The sequence below is a fragment of the Planococcus citri genome, chromosome 5, assembly GCF_950023065.1.
Source record: "Planococcus citri chromosome 5, ihPlaCitr1.1, whole genome shotgun sequence".
Lineage (NCBI taxonomy): Eukaryota > Metazoa > Arthropoda > Insecta > Hemiptera > Pseudococcidae > Planococcus > Planococcus citri.
The window spans coordinates 20,030,875-20,051,520 of NC_088681.1; the positions used below are offsets into that span (position 1 = coordinate 20,030,875).

The following is a 20,646-nucleotide window of genomic DNA, read 5'->3' on the forward strand; positions in this document are numbered from 1 at the left end:
ATTCCAAACAATTTGATGCTGTTTTATCTCAGGTAGTTCCAGATGAAAAATCTCGCGAAAATATTCAACAGCAAGCTAATTTGCGATATAATATGCGCAAGCGCGAAAATATCAATTACGACGAAGGTACTGACGCACCTGAAGACGGGCCGCGGACAGGTAGAAGGCGTTTTAAACACGTTTATTCTTTGATTCTGAACCTGCTCGATCATGAGCAGCGAATGAAATTCGTTGAGTTGTTATCCGAGCTTCCTGATTGGTCGCAAATGCCCTCCGACCCTCCGGTCCTAACATGTTGATTATTTTTCTACCTACCTCGCAAGTTTCATTTCAAAAGCTGTTTATTATATTTTTCAACCGACTTCAGCTAACATCTCTTGCTCACGAATATCCCAATACAAATAAAATATTGATCTACCACTATTTATTCTATTCATTCTATTGATTCGTATGAAATTATTCATTGCTGCAGACCTGTGTAAATATCATTTCATCTAAGAAGAAAAATTTTAATTTATTCTATTATTTCTATTTTTTCTATTATTTCTATTTCTGGAAAAATGTACCCACTGGACAATTGCTATCCACTTCGATACGTAAATAAAGCTGAAAATATCATCAGAATTCGTCGCTTTGATGGCAGCTACCAAGATGTTTTTCTCCCAATTACATGGGATAATTTAGAAGACAAATTGGTCAATGAAAATTGCGATTACGGTCCAATTATGCCGCCAGATTATCAAGACCACTACACGTACGCTCAGCAGCATTTCTACATAAGCCGCTACATTTCATTAAGCAGGTACGACGGTATGCACATTATGCATTGTTTCATTAACGGCTGGTGGCTGATTGGCGACGGCATAGCGCATGCAATTGCAAGATATGCTGTCAAAGAAGAAAAAAGAGTTATAAAGATGTGGGATAATTCAAAGGTGTCTGGTACGAATATTTCAGCGAAGCGTTTGATGCATAATATCAAGCATCATAAAATCCTAGTTCCAAAAAGAATCATCCTATCTATAGGCTGCCATGATATACTGAAAGAAACGTTCAATAAATGTTGCTATAACACAAAGGAGCTGATTGCTTTTCTATTGGATCAAGGCGTCGAAGACATTTTAATTTTACCAAATATTAATTCAAATATGCTGCCAGATCATTCGCTCCGGGGAAAATTTCGAAAATGGCTTCGTACCGATTTAATCGCAATGGACCCACAAATTTTGAAATATGCGACTAGCCTAGAAGAAATTTCAGATAGAGCTGATCCTTTCTACAAAGATGGAGCTGGAAATTATTACTCAAACCCGCTAATATACGCTGAACTTGCGTACCGCATCGTGAAATTCACTCAATCTTTAGAAGAAGCTAACCAACTATGAATTCGACCGATATTTGCGCAATTTCCGGTTGATTGATATTTGTTCAATTTATTCATCATGTACATATTACGTATTTTTTCCAGGCGAAGAAATGTAATTTTATTTTCATCTCATTAATCGTGTATTATTTCTATTTTAATCTATCAAATAAAATCATCGAAAATACGACCTTGTAAATATTTTTCTATTTTTATACACGAACTGAGCTACGCCTAACCATTATCGACAAGCAGATCTTTGCTTAGTATATGAAAATAGACTGTCGCAGACCGATATTATAGGTACAGAGGGAAGGGGGTTGCGATAAGAAGTCAGGCTTCGAGTACAAATAATCCTTATCTTGATTCCTCGAAATAGCAACGACAGCCAAAGCATACGCATCGAACCTACCATTTCATCATTCGACTTTTGCTTCTCTTTGTGTTTAGTGCGTACATCTCTAACGTGGTGAAATTTTTTCTATTCTTTCAAAGTTTAATTTCGTTCTTATTATTTCTATAATCGGTAAGATTTACGCAGTGCTGTATTTTCTTGGTTCGTCTACTCTATTTTTTTTTACATTTGTTCGATCGTTTAAACCATTTTGAAAATTCCAGCTATTTGTTTACGACCTCATTGCAATCAAGGTGGACAATACGACGTATTGATTGGAGAATTATTTGTTCTATTGAATCGTAAGTATAAGTGTTGATTTCATCATTAATAATTTGCATGGTTTACCGATTCTGCTGTAAAACACACGTACATTCGTACCTACCATCTCACCACGTGCTTTAGGCTACCTAGACAGCCATTGTTTTAATAATTAATTCAAATTAAAGATAATTACGAAATTTTCACGTGCTATTTATTCTATTTGTTCTATTTGGAATAATCTTTCAAATTTGGAAAAGAATAAATCAAAATTCAACATTTACTTCGGTTCTGTACGTGTATTTTTACCAGCTAGCCTAAGTACATTGCTGTTTTCATCGTCAATTTACTAATCTGAGTGTTTTATCGCAGATTTTCGTTGATTGGTGAATCGAATTGTTCAAGAATTTATTCACGATATGATCCAGCTTCGTTTTGTTACTGGTACGACATATTAATTCTATTTTAACCAAAAATCCAGACGAACGATTAATTCTATTCATTCTACTTTGGTCATTTAGCATCGAACCTAGTTGCTGTGATTAATTGTTTCAATTGACGAAGATATTAATTTGTTCGACGATTATTGAACCGAAATCTGCGGAAAGGTAAATTGACCAGCTATTTATTCATATTATTTCTATTTCGCTCGTGAAACTTGTACTTGCGCACTGCTATTTCTCCAGTTTATTCGTTCTGCTATATCATTGGTTGTTTTGCTGAGATCTGTTCATTTGTTCGCTACGATTTTCGTGAAAAAGGTATTGATTATTTCCATTTATTCTATTACTTCTATTAATTCTATTATCGATATGAATATTCATAAATTTATCACATGGAATGGCAATCAATACTCATTTAGGAAGCCAGAAAATTCATCTTTCTTAAGACAGCGCGAATTTGATCGAGCCAGATTTAAAGAAGGGCAATGGGAAAATACTTTTGATTCGCTGTGTAATACTTTCTATATGGATGATATACGTGTATACGAACCTAACTTTTCTCGATTAGATTTTCCAACGGATTTTATCCAATCTATAAGCATCGAAGATTCCAGCGATAACTCATCTGACACTGATTCTTTTCTGTCCTCTAGGCCAATGGAAAGGTATCGTGTTCCGGTATGCCAGTACTGCGGGGAGGAGTTCGTGGCAGGACAAGAAACTGTACGAAATGAAACCTGTCCACATACTTACCATCGCGAGTGCGTTAAAAGCTTAACTGAGCAACGTACGCCCGCCGGCAATTACCGCTATCTCCCCGCAAAATGTCAACATCGAAGTTGCGGTGCGATTTTGATTCGACAACACTATCACAGTGTTATTTTCCGCTACGAGACGCCTGACAATATTTGCACCAACTCTGGACACCGGCAAAGAATCGCAAATCTCAGCGACACGATTGATTTCCAGCGTGAGCGCATCAATTCATCAAATGATTCGCTTCGTGATGCGGTAGCGCAGAATGAAATTATGACCGGAAGAATCGCAGATTTAGAACGCGAAATTACTCGACTTAGGCGACCGGCGCAAGATTACCAAGGTAATTATATTGATTATAGCCCGCATCGATATATTCCAAGATGGAGTAATTTTATAACCGATACGTGCTTTATAATCCCAGATTTCGAAGACGATCTCAACCGTCGAGATAACGATGACGACGACGACATCGGTGATGCGCAGCATCAGATGATAAATCACGATAATCAGGCTGCTGGAAATGAAAATATTCATGCCGCCGAAAATCAAGAAGATCGAGCTCCAGATAATTGCGCAAATAACGATAACGGAGCCAACGATTGTCAAGACGTCGATGAGCGCAACGACCTTAATGAACCAATTGATCGAGCGTTTGCAGAAGGATTTGTTCAACCGAACGGTAATTCTATTAATTCTATTGCAAATTTACGCATCTCAAACTCTAAAATTACTTTACCTAATCGTGATTTTGATCAATTGTTTCTAATTAATTCTATTTATTCTCCAGAAGAACGAGAGATGCAACGCCGTATGGACCAAGAGCGAGATGCTCAAGATGGTGTAATTCCAGAGTCGGTTCCAACTGCGGTCAATGCTCCAGCTCCATCCGCTCCTAATCTCGACGATATAAACCTCGAGGAGCCTCACCCATCGAATTCTGGACCAGTTTTAGTAGCGCCAGAACTGGGAGAAGTAGGAAACGTTGCCGGACCGTCGCGATTTCGCGAGCCTTTCCGGCCTAGTACACGTAACGTTTTCTCTTCATTTTACAACTCCAATAACGTCTTGGTAAACCACGTTATGCGGAATGCAACCGAACAGCGCAATGACCATCAACCTTGTGGCCAACCGCTGCTAGATGATGAAGACGCCCCGTACGAAGACTTTAGAACGAGGCGCGAAATACGCGTCTACGATGGTGGCGTCCAGAGCGCTGTATTTCCACATCGACGTGGAAATATTATGGCTATTTTGAACCAGTCTGGCTATACTTTCAACCCGCAGATTCAGCACGAGCTTCGTCACGAGTATACTCTGCATAGTCAGCAGATGTATTCTTCAGTTTATACGAGCTGGTCACCGGACGACCGCCGTCCAACCACCCATATTTTCCTGAACGGATGGTGGGTGATTGGCGACGGTCTTGCTCACGGTGTTGCGAGAGAACCGCTGAGACGAGATCCAACGTTGAAAAGTCGCTGGGACCGTAGCCGTTTCGCAGGAAGTTTTCTTTCGGCCAAACGCCTTCGCCACAACATCCAACAGCACGCTCGTAACGTACCTCGATTCTGCGTAGTGGCCATGGGAGGACACGACCTAACGCTTGAGTCCGAGCACACAGCCAGAATAAACACGTCAGCGTTGATTCAATTTTTGTTAGACCAGCGCGTGGAGCGAATTCTCATCCTCCCGATAATCATTGCTGATCGACGACCAGATGCGGAGACTCGTCGATCTTATCGCGAATGGCAGCGAGGAATTTTGCCTCAATTAGACAGATCCCGCGTTACCTATCTGCAATTTTTGGAAGAAACAGTAGATCGCGTCCAGCCTTACCATGCTGACCTCGCCGGCATCATATATGCGCATCCGTTCGTACACTTCGATATCATTTACCGTTTGGCTCATATGTTGCGTTATTTCGATTAATTCTATACCCGTCATTTGCGTAAATCTTTTGTTTTCTGTTTTTTTCGTTGTTTGAATTTGTGAATTTTGTTATTTTTTCTATTTTTTCTATTTCTAAGTTTGAAATGAAGACATGGCGATTCGGCTGAGCATTCGATATTATCTCCACGTTAAAGCCTGTTATTTTCGATATCACCTTTATTCTTTTTACATGTCTTCGTGTATTATTTCTATTAATTTGGATTTTTAGTCGCATTTTTCTTACTGACAGGTATTTACGAAATTACCAGTTTATATTAGTTCTATTAATTCTAAGTTCGTTGATTTTTGAGTATTATTTCTACTTGTTCTATGTTATATTGATTCTGTTATTATTGCAATTTGAATAGCTGTGAGTTATGTTCCTTTTGTTGTGCCGAAGATAAAAATAAAAAAAAATGGCAAGAACATTATTGTTTCATTTGTTCAATTACAACTTCAATTAATTCAATTACTTACAATGCGAAATCAACATATCTAGAAATGCATGTCTCTAAGAGTAATTCCTTATATCGTATCATTTCGAAAGAGAAGATTCTACTTGAGTTCTTAGCCTGTAAATAATTATCATTTAATATGTTCAAGAGAATGGTGATATTACGATACATCGTTTGAATAATAATACTGGGGATGATTACCATTTGTTCTATTTATTCAAATAGCCGTTTTATACACATAGTTTCCTAATTTCATCTCTTCAAAGAAGTTTCAGTTATTATTTCATATTATTTCATCGTGAACGCGTAAATATTATATTTCGACTTTATTTTAACATCATACAACGTTGATATCATTAATTACCAACTCGGAGATTGTTCATTTTGCTTTGAGAATGTCCACGAGTACATTTTACCTATCCTGACAGAGTTTAACTTGTTCCATTTGGTGAAAAGGTGGAATTTGCGGAAAATGGTTCGTCAAAAAGAAAATTTACTAATACACGATATTGATTCTATTGATTCTATTTATTCAAGGATAAAAATAGCATACAGACAGAAATTATCAACAAATATATCTTCTAAAATGCAATTATTCTAACAATGCTGTCTACAATAGATAAGGGATTAAATATAGAATTTGCCAGACATCTAGCGATAAACAGCTATCGCAGATAGCTTTCTACTCCCTTTACCCAACATTTAACAAGATATTTGCGAGATAATCCCTTCCATCGTCAGCCTTTTAGGCCATTTTTTGCACCAGGAATTTACGCAAGTACTGATTCTGTCTTCATAAGTAATTTGTTCTTCGTAAGGATTGTATGTCTTCGTTCAGTTCGCTCGTTACTCAAGCCGTTTATTTATTCAAGTTTCCAGCTATTCATTCTATAATTATAATTATTAATTCTAATTAATTTGCCAGTGCTATGGCCAACGCGGAAATTGATCATACTTATGAGCTCTCGATAGCTGTCTGCCCTTTCTGTGACGGTTCGCTCGCTGTTCCTCCGTCCGGTGCCACTGGACCTGCGGTATTAATCACTGGTAAGGAGTGTAACCATTTGGTGCACTTGAAGTGCTTTATGATTAAAACAAAAACTCTTAAAGAGCGAAAAATACCTTGTCCGTTCAAAAAGTGCGTCGCGAATATTGATATCAAAGCACTACGTGAAATCGTCGTTCAAAAATCACCAATCGCCGAAAGCATTCGCCTCATCATCAATAACGCTACCAGAGCTCAGCTCACAGAGATGAATATCGCGATGAATAATCAGCACGAACGTAATTCCCAGCTCGCTTCTGAACTTCAACAGCTCCTACGACAAAATGCAGCATTAACCGGAGAAATTCGAGAGAAAGATAAGCTGATCAAAACGTTACAAACCTCCGCTCCAGCGTCGATGCCAGCGATCGCCATTCCTGAGATAAATCTGTCCGAATCGAGCTCTGATGATGAAAAAGCTGCTGTTCCAGCCAAAATCGATTCGCCGCTGCCATCTGATTCCGGTACGTCTGCTAAACCTACGATTACAGTTGAAAAATTACGTGCAGCATTAGAAAGCTTTGTCGCCGAAAATTCCGACCTTCAGCCCTCGACATCTGGATATGTACCTCCACATCAATGCGATCAATACTCGATTTCTTCAGCTTCATCGACTACATCAGATATCAACTTCGAAGAAGTCTTTCATCCAGTACTCCAGCCATCGGCTCCAACACACGTACACGAAGCAGCGCCTGTTCCAGCTCCAATTATACCTGTAAACAGAGAGAATGCACGATTAAAAATCAACAGAATTGATATAAGACCGAACCAGCCTATTACATATTATCATAAACCAACATATGGTGTATTTTCGAAGCTGCGCATTCCTCAAAATGGTATCGTGACAACAGCCACATTTCACTCTTTAGTAGCGGAACTGCCTTTCTATTTAGATAGACAAATTCCGCGCGATATGGCAAATTACTGTCATGAGCCACAATTTTACTTCTATTTAGTGGCTGGAAAACTCAAGCGTTCAGATCGACGACCCGAACCTGTTTATTTTCTACAAAGTCATTGGTTAATTGGCGATGGAATCATTAATGGCATAGTCGACGATGCTGTAGCAGGAAACATTGACCTTATCAATCAGCTGCCTAACAATTTGTTCATCAATCGTTCAATCTCAATTAAAGATTTACAATCGAACTTGCGCAAATTTGTCGTTGTGCTGCCGAAGTATATCATACTATCAATTGGACATCGTGACATTGCCGACAAACGTAAGCTGGATGATATTATTGAAGATGCGAAGCAGCTGATATGTTTCATTAAGAATACGCACGTATCAAAAATCATACTTTTACCACCTATACTTACTAAGGAAAATGATCAGCTTTGCAAAGATTTTCGCGCTTGGCTCCGATACAAGGCTGTATTATTCAGTAATACACGACGAATCATCTACCTTCATGAAATTGAGACAATAATCGATAAACAGGGTCCAACCGAGAACGATCTTCCAGTACTACCGCAGAGTTTCCATCTCGAAATCTTGCTGGGATTGATTCCATATCTAGCTGATAAGCGACTACGAAAACCATACCTCAAGCGACCGAACTCTCCGAGCTTTAGAAGAGCTGAAAAACGACGTTAATGATTTGTATTAATTACCATGTATTATTGATTCTATCGATATTTTCGCAATTATCATTTTTTATAAAATAGACAAATACAGTTCGGTGATTGATAACGCTGGTTACGTCATAAAAACAAAAAAAATAGCTCAATTTTCAAGCCAATCAAAAGCTAGTATTATTTTTTCACTTTTTTCTTTTTATTTTTCCCGGTGACAAGATTTATTTTTTATTTATTATTTCAAAGAATATGTATATTATTTCTATTTTCTAGTCATTTGTTCATTTACAACGAGTACAACCTTTTAGTTCAAACCTGATTTATTATTTCTATTTATTCTATTATTTCTATCAATTTTGAAGAAATGGCTGATTTACAAGAAAATACTTATTCATATTTATTCTATGCGGCAAATGAGCAAATCAACATTTGGTACCAAAATTCTATTTCAGCACTGTGGAATGCCAGCATTATTCATTCTAGCTGCGAAAATTCAGAAAAATTAACTCTACCTAAATTTGATTTGGGAATCTACGATATCAATTCTAATGAATTTACTCAAACACCTCGACATAACAATTACAAATACGCCTGTGATGGAATTAATTTAATCAAATTTTCAGATATTAATTCTCATTCGTTCAAAATTAATTCTAATAAACTGATAGTTACGCAAGATACTTGAATTCTCAGCGATTATGATTTATTCTTTGCGTGCAAAAATATCAATCTTCAACATTTATTAATTCCTCGCTTCAAATTAGTTCAAGGCGTGCCAGGCTGCGGTAAAACTACCTACATTTTAGATAATACCCGAAACATTGGTGATTTGGTTTTATTCCCAACGAAAGACAGTGCAGAGAATTTTCGCAGGCGCTATAATGAGATAAATGGATTTTCAATCAATGAAAATATTTTACGACGCAACTACCGAACTATTGATTCTTATTTGATGAGCCAAAATACATCTCGCTACTCTCGAATATTTATTGATGAAGCTTTCTTAATTCACTTTGGCCAAATTATATTTGCAGTAGAGAAAGCTCGAGCTTCAGAAGTAATTTTAGTCGGAGACAGACATCAAATACAGTACATCAATCGCTCGCCTATACCATCAATCCATTTTTCCTGCATTCCAGAGTATCTAATTTCAGAAATAGAATTTTTGAACATTTCATTTCGATGCACTCTTACCACCACAGCATTATTATCAGAATTTTATCAACATGGAATGCTGTCTACTTCGCAAGTATATGCTGAAATGAACCTGCATACCTTGAAAAATGTCAACCATTTGCCTCATTTTATTGATTCTCATTACCTAGTATTTACGCAAAACGAGAAGCAAATACTAGCCAGCAAAGGATTTCCTGTAAATACCATACACGAGTACCAGGGAAAACAAGCCGAAAATATTATATTAGTTCGATTAATTCATCATCAGAATTCAATTTATGATAGCCTACCACATATCATAGTGGCTTTCAGTCGGCATACCAAGAAGCTAGATTATTACACGGTAAACAATTTAGACCTACCTTCTTCACTGATTCTGCATTCACGTAAGTTGACTCTGCACGATTTCAATGCGGTATGTATTCTTCCCATTGGTACTCCTAAATAAAAAAAAAAAAAAATGTTACAATTAATAATGAGTTTTTTACAATTTTATTCTCATACATGGAAATGAATTTTTACATACATTTGAATATTTCCAGTTCATATTTTTCTATTATATTTTCAAGTTTCAATTTTTATTTACGAAAATACCTGATATTCTTTTTTCATTTTTTCATACTGTAAATATTGTTGTTATTTTTTATTCTCTACTTTAACTACTTATGCATTTTTCACTTACTGTATTTTGTAACTTTTTATGCATTTTTCTACTTTGTATTTTTTACTCTTGAGTTTAATTTTCCATGTATCTTTCTTCTATCTTTATCCCTGGAATATCTTGGTTGAGTTGTAGGGATTTCTTATTAATTCTATTACTTCCGGTACACACTTCACAAGCACATAAATATGCTACATAATTCGGGGCAGTGGGCGCGGATGATTAGTATTGATTCTATTGATTCTATTGATTAGCTGATAGGTTGGGCACGCAGATTATTGATGCTGAATATGAAGATTATTGATTCTATTAATTCTATTCTCCCGCTTCTTATTGATTTACGTACCATATTTCTCCCTTGTTCATCTGTCACCTAAATCGGGGCATTTGTAGAGGGAGAAAAAACAGCTTTTTCTGCTACCTAACTGGGAGAAAAAACATTTCTTATATTGCCCAACCTGACGCGAATATTCAGCTCGCGGATACTATCAATACATGGGTATTTCCGCGATCTCATGACATAATATTCAGCCAATCATAGCCTAGAAACGCGCGCATCCGCTGCCTCTGCTGCTTGGTCCAGACTCATTTTTACCCTAAGCTCATAGTTGCTAGTTCCACTGTACAGTCAGTATCCAATGTACTGCCGAACTGCCTGGTCAGCTCTCCTAGACTCTCCAAGCCTAGGGGGCTACCAGTGTGGATTCGGGGGTCAGAATATTCGTTCACATTAATTCTATTCGTTCTATAACGCAGTGGATGAAACTAGCCAAGTACATGGAGCTCAGGGGTCACTATTTACGGAAGTGCCTCTTATTTACGTGTCCAATTTTATTGGATAGGGAATCTTTTCACACTGACTTGTGATACTCCCTATAATTATTAATTCTATAAAGTCAGGTGTATTGGAACTTCCGGAAGTGTAATACCATACAACAAGCAATTTTTAATTAATTCCTAGTATGGTTGGAATTAATTATATTGTCTTCCCAACTCAACACAATCCCAGGTATTTATCTTTTCTTTACCAATTTTTTATCCAAAAAATACCAATCCGAGAATAGGCTACGAATTTGTAGTAATTCTCAACCTCCCTTTCCTTCTCCAATAATTACTCTCAAGAGATATCAACTTCATGTTGTTCTTTTCTCGTAATTTGAGATAATTAGATGTACTTGAAGAAGATCTGTGTTCTTATTTACGTAATTAATATTCGTTTCCCAACACTCAAATTCGTCCTATGATGATATTGGTGGCTTGGTCACTCACCCAGAGGAAATAACAAGGAGTAAATTCCCAATTTACGAGTTTTATTTATTCTGGCTCAAACCCCAACCGATATCTAGGGTTGGGCCCCCGTGAGGTTCTCGGACTGAACCAATGGTACTCAGAGGGTCCTGTTCATGTAGAGAGATTCGTTACTTTCGTGAATCCTTTCCTAGAAGCTAAGGATCGAAGTAACTAACACCCCAGATGTGCAAAATCTCCCCCTACAATAATCATCCTCAAATCAGTTTTATCAGACTTTTTTTCAATTTTCTACAATTTGTTAAAAATTCAAAAATTTATTTCAATACTCTGCCGGTGAACCCTGAAAAATTTACTTATTCCATCCCAGCTCTCCCTTACTTTCCGTCTTTGGCCAAATAAGTTCATGTAGAAATACCTGAATCATCCATTCCTACAGAAATTCTTCAGAATATATTATTTTCACTAAAACTTAAAATTACAACCATAAATTTTTTTGAGAGCAACAGATGAATATGAACCTTTAGAGCATTCAATCGATGGATGGAAACCTCGAGAGTGGAGATGTTCCTTGGTGAAATTAATTTGAGCTGTACCTACCCATATGAAAACCGTACCATGAGGCACACCCATATTATTTTATACTCAACAAAACAAAAAAAAACCTATAAAATGAAAAACAAATTTAATTAGTGACACCATTGCAATAACCAACTCAAATTGAAATAAAGAATATCTAACTGCAAAAATGAACACAGTTTCAAGAGGTACATCGATTAATTGAAAAGCAAACAAAAACACTGTAAAATGGCTGTAAATTTGCCGTATTAAAATAAAAATAAAGGGCAATCTTACAGTCACCAAAAAGAAGAGATTATTCATACTGAACTACTCGAGCACACACTGTTCAAGTTCCAAGTGCTTTATAAGACCACTATCGTGCTTGTATCGATTACCGCAATTCATACAACAGAAACATTTCTTTTCGACATGAACCCTTTGCTCGTGCACTTTTCTGTCATACCGTCGCTTAAATGTTTTTCCGCATGTAGAGCAGCTAAATTCATCAAGACATAAATTCGATACATGGTTCCTCTTGATATGATAAACTAAGCTTTCTTTTGATTGACATCGATACTTGCAATGCGCGCAGTAATAACGAGTGTCGAGAAACCTCAGATCATTGATGTGCACCACAATTATATGTTGCTTCATATCATGTTTTCTCGCAAAGGATCTATCACATTCGGCACATTTAAATGGTTTCAAACCTTCATGCGAATTCAAATGTCTTTTCAGACTATGCCGCGTGCTGTAATTTCGATTGCAAACCTTACAAACAAAAAACTGGCTCGGATCTAAAGCAAATCAAATAAAAAGAAATAAAAATTGATAATTTAAACAGCTCATAAATTGAAATCAATGAAGCTTAACTACCATTTATAGTTTGTAGCTTACTTGAGTTTTTCTTTTGTTTTGATGACACCAATTTTCTAACTTTCTTGTCACCCAAAACAGTAGTCGAGTCACAATCCATAACACTTACACTATCATCTACATCTGCAGATGTAAATTTGGATAATTTTGAAGAGCAATAATGTCCAGAAAGGCGTTTGTGTCTATTTAGACGGTACTGAGCTGCATAACGTTTTCCACAAACGTCGCAATTATACGGTCGAGTGTGATAGGGAGTGTGACATTCAGTGATATGTTGATTCATAACAAATTTTCTTCCGAATGATTCACCGCATTCAGCACACTTAAATGGTTTCAGACCTTCATGAATTAACATATGTTTTTCAAGATTTCTTTGGTTACAGAAATTTTTGCGGCAAATGTTGCAAACGGGAGATTGGCAACCATCTAATGCATAAATACAACAAAAAGAAACGGAAATATTATTAACAACTCATAAATTACCTACAATAAGACTAATTTGGCGAGCACTTGTATGTTTTACATACTTGAAACTTGTGTTGAATGATCCCTTAGAGTTGTTGAGCTTCTGTTCTTATTCAGATCGCTCAGAGATGAGTAAAATTTGTTGCAAGGGTCGCATTTATATGGTATGTTTACTGTTAGATAGGGCATATGCATTGAAAATATATGTACCATCATATTTTCTTTCCTTGTGAACGATTTACCGCAATCGGCACATTCGAAAGGTTTTAAATCTCCGTGCAGAAACATGTGTCTTCTCATCTGGTCTTGGTTACCGATATTCTGATGACAGATGTTGCACACCAATGATGTGCCGAGATCTGATGAGAAATAAAAATAAACGAAAATAATTTTCTTGTTTATAAAAGACAAATACCGATTACCTCATACTTGATACTTACTAGGAGCTTCATTTCGTTCCGAAGAGGCCCAATTTTTCAATTTCTTGGTTTTAAAAACAGTCTTTAAGTTGCATTTTTTCACAGCTACATCGTTATTCGAATCTAAAGATGAAACTTCTAGCGATTTTGAAGCAGAAGCAGCAGCAGATGTACAAAACTCTTCAGCATGCTCATTTGAAAACGAATTAGACTCAATATGGAGACTATTCGAAGTAAGAGGATCGCCATAGCCCCAATCGAGTTTTGGCAATGAAACATATACTTTGGGAATGGAAGAGAAATCGAATCCATCATCTGTATTCGAACGACCACGTTTCGATGTATTTTGATTACAACTCTCGTTCAATACTCAAATCAAATGAAAAGAAACGAAAGTTAGTCATTTAATCAGCTCATAAATTGAGACCAATGAATATCAACCAGTATTTGTACTTTATAGCTTACTCGAGTTTTTCTTCCGTTTCGATGACACTAACTTTTCAACTTTCTTGGCCTCTAAAACAGTAGTTGAATCGCGTTCCTTAATGGTTACATCGTCATCTACATCTGCAGACGTAAATTCGGACAATTTTGCAGAGCAATATTGTCCGATATGTTGATTCATATCATATTTTCTTCTAAATGATTTACCGCATTCAGCACATTCAAATGGTTTCACACCTTCATGAATTAACATATGTCTTTTGAGGCTTTGTTGGTGACTGAAATGTTTATGGCAAATGTTGCAAACGAGAGATTGGCGACCATCTAATAATAATGTAAATACAACAAAAAAAAAACGAAAATATTACAAATACACATTTCATAAATTACAATACTCAAGACCAAATTCGGCCTGTACTTGTACTCGTAAAAGTTGTAAACTTACATACCTGAAACTTTCTTTGGTATTGTAGATGTTGAGCATCTGTGATTCTTCAGATCTCTCTGATATGAATAAAATTTGCTGCAAATATCGCATTTATATGGTCTGCTTTGATAGGGCATATGCATTGAAAATATATGTGACTTCATATTTTCCTTCCTTGTAAATGATTGGCCGCAATCGGCACATTCGAAAGGTTTTAAACCTTCGTGCAAAAACATGTGTCTTCTCATCATGCGTTTGTTACAGATATTCTGATGACAAATTTTGCAGACCAACGATTGGCTAAGATCTGATGAAAATTACATAAATAAAAAGAAATGAAAATAAATCATATAAAAATTTGAAATCAATGCTAGATTACTCAAACTTGAAACTTACTAGAACCTTCGTTTTGTTTCGAAGAAGCCCAATTTTTCAATTTCTTTGTTTCTAAAACGGTTGTTGAGTTGCATTTTTTCACAGCTACATCGCTATTCAAATCTGAAGATGAAACTTCCAGCGATTTGGAGGCAGAAGCAGCAGTAGCCATACACAACTCTTCAGCATGTTCGTTTGGAAACGAATTAGACTCAAGATGGTGACTATCCGAAGTAAAAGGATCACCGCATAGCCACAATCAAGTTTTGGCAATAAAACATATGCTTTGGGAATTGAAGACAAATCGAATCCATCATCTGTATTTGAACGACCACGTTTCGATGTATTTTGATTACAACTCTCGTTTAATTCTTCATTAGAACTATCGCGTAGAATATCATCCAAACGCAAACTTATACGTTTGCACTCACTGATTATTTCAATGAATTTCAATCTCAACTCCTCTTGGCGATCTAAGTAGCTGAAAATCAAAATAAACGTACATCATGTTGTTGGTACAGATTGTTGATAATGGTGAAATTTGAAACTTGAAATGGTCTCACTTGAAATACGTTTCTTTAAAATTAGTTCCAAATGAGGTAGACTTTATAAAGCGTAGAGTTAAATCATTATATTCCGATTTTAACTTATCAATACTTTCTTGAGCTGTGTCGAGTTTCTTCTTTAAAATTTTGTATTCTTTAACTCGTTCAGAGGACTCATCGTATGATGAAATCGAGGATGACAGTAGACACATGGAATAGCTGTTGATGAAATACATATATTGTGTATGTCAATTAATCATTCGAAATGGTCAGTTTGTATAATGAAATGTTCCTATTTACGTACTTGCAGAGTTTAAGGATGTTTTCTGTGAATAAAGTTCCACACTGACGCATTGAGTCTTCATATTTGTAAATATAATCCATGATGTTAGATTTTTTGATACTGATAGATGACAGAACAGAATAGCTAAAGGTACCAATCGATTTTCACTAGATAGAAGAGAATTCTCTCACTCTCGCAATTTTTTTCATACGCAAATCGGTTTCTGTTATCATTTCTTATCACTAACAACCTCTAAGTTGAACAACAGATGGTTGGCTTGCCTATTTTATGCATTGAAGGAGCCACGTGCTTCGCAAATTCACAAATTGCCACAGGAAATTCAGTGCGGACGAAGCTTCCTTCTACTCGAAAACTGCACTTTTTTGAGCTCAAAAATGTTTAAAAAAAACACCGAATTTTGCACCTCAATTGATGTTTTTTTTTCAATCATTTTCGTACAATTTTCTCATCACTACTTACCTACCTACTAATTTTACGTGAATACATATTTCCCCCATAATATTATTACCTATTGCGATCATTTTTCAGAAATTTTCGAGAATTTTTTCATCAATTTTAGGCAAATTTTTCAATTTTTTGAAGAATTTTTAGAGATTTGCAAATTTGATTTTGTTGTTTCATAAATCAATGATCAATTGGGACGTCACTTTTGTACTCAGCTCAGTGACCTCAAATTAGCAAGAAAAAATAAGAAACTCAATTTTTGAATAATATTTTTCAATTTAAATTTCATGGGCAATTTCCAGGTGCTGAAATCCATTTTTTACAGAGAGATTTGAAATTTCTGGAGAACATCACAAAATTGCTAAATGCTCCAGAATGGCCTAAAATCAGTAGTTGTTGACTTGTTGATGCGTGGGAGCTGAATTAAAAAAATTATTATGTAATATTCGTTCACTTCGCTCAAAATTCAAAATATTTATATTTTATAAAAATAAAAAAGTTTATCAAATTTTTTTTAATTTACAAAAATTCGTTAGAGAAATCCAAAAATTTATATATTTTAGAACTCTGCAAGCCAGATACCAAAAAATAATTTTTCCATCCACTCCACTCCACCTTTCCTTCCCTCTTTGACCAAATAAGTTCATGTAGAAATAAATGTAGGTGAAAACGTACAAATCAAAATCCATTCCTACAGAAATTCTTTAGAGTAGGTTGTAGGTATATTATTTTTGCATGTACCTGAGAGTTAGAGCATTCGATCTGAAGAAGTGGGGATGGAAACCTCGAGAAGTCAAGATGATCCCTGGTGAAATTAATTTGATTAGGCATACTTAGGTACCCATTTTATTTTGTAATTTGTACATAACAAAAGAAAAAAACTATGAAATGAAAAACAAATTTAGGTAATTAATGATGATGACAACAGTGCAATTAGGAGGTCGAGGTACTATTGTAAAATGGCTGTAAATTTGCAATATTAAAATATGTACATATGTAAAAGTGGAGGGCTACTTTACAGTCACCCAGGAAAAAAGATCATTTATTCATACAAATGTACTACTGCAGCTTTCACTGTTCAAGTTTCAAATGCTTTGCAAGACTACTTGAACCTTTGGCTCGTGCCTTGTTCTGAGATTCCTTTTTCTGAATGTCTTTCCGCATATGGTACAGCTAAATTCATTGAGACTTTAAATTCGATACATGGTGCCTCTCAATATGATAAACTAAGGTTTCTTTGGATTGTGACGGATGATTGCAATGTGCGCAGTAATATTGAGAGGTAAGGGACCTCTGATCATTTATGTGCATCATAACTATATGTCGTCTCATACTATGTTTTCTTGCAAAGGATTTATCACATTCAGCGCATTTAAATGGTTTTGAAGCTTCATGCGAAATCATATGGCTTTTCAGATGATACCACCTGCTGTAATTCTGATCGCAAACGTTACAAACGAAAACTTTGCTCGAATCTAATACAAATCAAAAAAATAAATAAATAAAAGTTAATAATTCATTTTATCGGCTAATAAATTAAGATCAATGAAAATTAACTACCATTTTTGTAGTTTGTAGCTTACTCGAGTTTTTCTTTTGTTTAGATGATACCGATTTTCTAACTTCCTTGGCATTCAAAACAGTAGTAGAGTCACGTTCTTTAATATTTAATCCATCAACTACATCTGCAGACGTTTTGGATAATTTTGAAGAGCAATAATGTCCAGCATGGCGTTTGTGAGCATTTAGATGACACTGAACTGTATAACGTCTGCCACAAATGTCGCACTTATATGGTCGGGTGTGATAGGGAGTGTGACATGTATGTCTATTCATATTATGTTTTGTTCTGAATGATTTATCGCATTCAGCACATTTAAATGGTTTCAGTCCTTCGTGAATTAATGAATGTAATTTGAGATAAAGTTTACGACTGAAATTTTTACTGCAAATGTTGCAAACAATAGATTGGCGACGATCTAATGTAAATACAACAAAAAGAAAGTTTTAGACCAATACTGATTAAGTAGGTAGAGTACATCACACTTGCAACTTACTAGGAGCTTCATTTCGTTTCGAAGAGGGCAAATTTTTTAATTTCTTGGTTTCTAAAACAGTCGTTGAGTTGCATTTTTTCACAGCTACATCGTTATTCAAATCTGAAGATGAAACTTCCAGCGATTTGGAAGCAGAAGCAGCAGTAGCTATACACAACTCTTCAGCATGTTCGTTTGAAAACGAATTAGACTCATGATTGTGACTATCCAAAGTAAGAGGATCGCCATAGTCCCAATCGAGTTTCGGCAATACAATATATACTTTGGAAATTGAAGACAAATCAAATCCATCAGCTGTATTTGAACGACCACGTTTCGATGTATTTTGATTAGAACACTCGTTCAATGCTTCATTTGAACAGTCATATTGTAGAATATCATCCAAACGCGAATTTATATGTTTGCACTCGCTGATTGTTTCGAGGAATTTCAATCTTAACGTCTCTTGGCGAGCTAAGTAACTGAAAATTAAAATAAACGTACGTCAAGTTGTTGGATCTGATTGTTGATAATGGTGAAATTTGAAATTCGAGATAGTCTCACTTGAAATACGTTTCTTTAAAATTAATTCCAAATGAGGTAGACTTTGTACAGTGTAGAGTTAAATCATTATACTCTGATTTTAACGTAGCAATACTTTCTTTAGCTGTGTCGAGTTTCTTCTTCAAAATTTTGTATTCCTTAACTCGTTCAGTGGACTCAGATGATGAAATCGAGGAGGACAGCAGACACATAGAATAGCTGTTGATGAAATATGTGTCAATTAATCATTCGAAATGGTCAATTTGAATAATGAAATGTTTATATTTACGTACTTGCAGAGTTTAAGGATATTTTCTGTAAATAAAGTTTCACACTGACGCATTGAGTCTTCATATTTGTAAATATAATTCATAATGTAGTATTTTTTGATACTGATAGATGACCGAACAGAACAGCTAAAGGTACCAATTGATTTTAACTAGATAAAAGAGAATTTTCTCACTATTTTTTTCAGGATTTGAGTGAATTAGATTTGAATTCAAAGTCCAAAAGAAGAAATCGGCTTCTGTTATCATTTCTTATCATTATCACTAACAATCTTGTTGTGCAACAGAGGGGGGTATACTCGTTCGTGGATCTTTTCTTCGATAGTACGATAATTAGAAACGACATTAAACAGAACGCACATTCATTTTATCGATATATTTATATAATAAACGCCATAATGTAGACGTAAAACGAACTTATAATTAATATAAAATAGACGAGAAACGTCTTCCATGAGCGATACAAAACGAATACTCGAACATCCTACTTTTACAACATAGAAATAATCGAGTACAACTATTTTCACAACGAACGATATATATAATGATGCTCAAAACGACTCTTATTCCAACAAATCTCTAGGTAACAACAGGTGGTTGGCTTGCCTATTTCATGCATTGAAGGAGCCACGTGCTTCGCGTTAGCGCCGTTGGCTTGTCGCTTGCGTTGGCAAAACTTCACCAATTTTGATTTTGAAAAAAAGCATCGAAAATAAAATGAGGGGAAAATGAAATGTTTGAATTATTCTAATCATTCAAATGATGCTCAATGCTCATATTATTCATATACGTAGGTAGTGTTTTTATTTCTTAAATAAAATCTAAATTTATGTTAATTCAATGCAAATTTCTCGATATTTCGTAACATTTTTTGCGTCAAATGCTTAAAAAATTTTAAAAACAAACATTTTCACCAATTTTGTCCATTTTTATCTACAACTTTTCTAAAGCGTTCCTCCCTTAATTGAGTAACACCCTTTAAAAATTGTTGATCAATTTTTTCACGATTTTATACATTTTTAAATTACCTTTTCTGACCCATTCGGGGTTGAATTGAAAAATGAACGTCATTTTTAGGTTTAGCGACCTCAAATTAGTCAGAAATTTGAAATTGTCATTAAAAATGCAAAATTCGACAACTTTTTTCCAGCTCATCATGAGTCCAAAATCCCAAAAATGACAAATTTTCGGCAGAAAGAAGCATTATCGGGGCAATGTGACACCGGAGATGAATTAGTACCTACTTGTTGATGTGTGGGAGCTGAATTGAAAAAATTATCAATATTCGTTCACTTTGCTCAAAAACTTCATATTTTATTGAAAACGTTTGAAAATCAGCCTCGAATCAACTTGATCAGATTTTTTTTCAATTCACAAAAATCCGAAAATTTATTTCAGAACTCTGAAATTCAAGGCAGAACGACAAGAGGGAGGAAACGATCGCAGATATTAACAACAAACTCACCAGCCAACTCGACTCCCTGTAAGACCCTGAGAGAAACTATCAGATACGCTAGAAACCGGCTGATACGACGACGACGTAAGTGAACCCAGAAAAATATAATTCTTTCATCCACGCCCCCTTCCTTTCCTTCTTGGACCAAA

At 35.6% G+C, this 20,646-nt stretch overlaps 3 protein-coding genes across 3 annotated transcripts in view; 1 reads left to right on the forward strand and 2 right to left on the reverse strand.

Annotated features, from left to right (window-relative positions):
• The window catches only part of LOC135848335 (zinc finger protein 845-like), a 39,780-nt gene extending 20,180 nt beyond the window's left edge, over nt 1-19,600 (reverse strand). The window contains exon 1 of the mRNA XM_065368233.1: nt 19,048-19,600. Within this exon, the coding sequence (XP_065224305.1) occupies nt 19,048-19,127 (80 nt within the window). The 5' untranslated portion in view covers nt 19,128-19,600. The remainder of the gene's footprint in view (nt 1-19,047) is intronic.
• On the forward strand, nt 2,517-5,693 carry LOC135849541 (uncharacterized). Its single transcript, XM_065370065.1, has 3 exons — nt 2,517-2,626; nt 2,705-3,899; nt 4,008-5,693. The coding sequence occupies exons 2-3, from the start codon at nt 2,831-2,833 to the stop codon at nt 5,147-5,149; spliced, it is 2,211 nt and encodes a 736-aa protein (XP_065226137.1). The 5' UTR covers nt 2,517-2,626; nt 2,705-2,830; the 3' UTR covers nt 5,150-5,693.
• On the reverse strand, nt 11,984-15,981 carry LOC135849540 (zinc finger protein 678-like). The gene is made up of 9 exons (XM_065370064.1): nt 15,732-15,981; nt 15,446-15,646; nt 14,904-15,363; nt 14,530-14,814; nt 14,102-14,404; nt 13,658-14,005; nt 13,280-13,576; nt 12,774-13,178; nt 11,984-12,673 (listed from the first exon to the last, which is right to left on the reverse strand). Exons 3-9 carry the CDS (start codon nt 15,052-15,054, stop codon nt 12,204-12,206), a joined length of 2,259 nt encoding a protein of 752 aa, XP_065226136.1. The 5' UTR covers nt 15,055-15,363; nt 15,446-15,646; nt 15,732-15,981; the 3' UTR covers nt 11,984-12,203.
• Nucleotides 19,601-20,646: the final 1,046 nt, after the last annotated feature.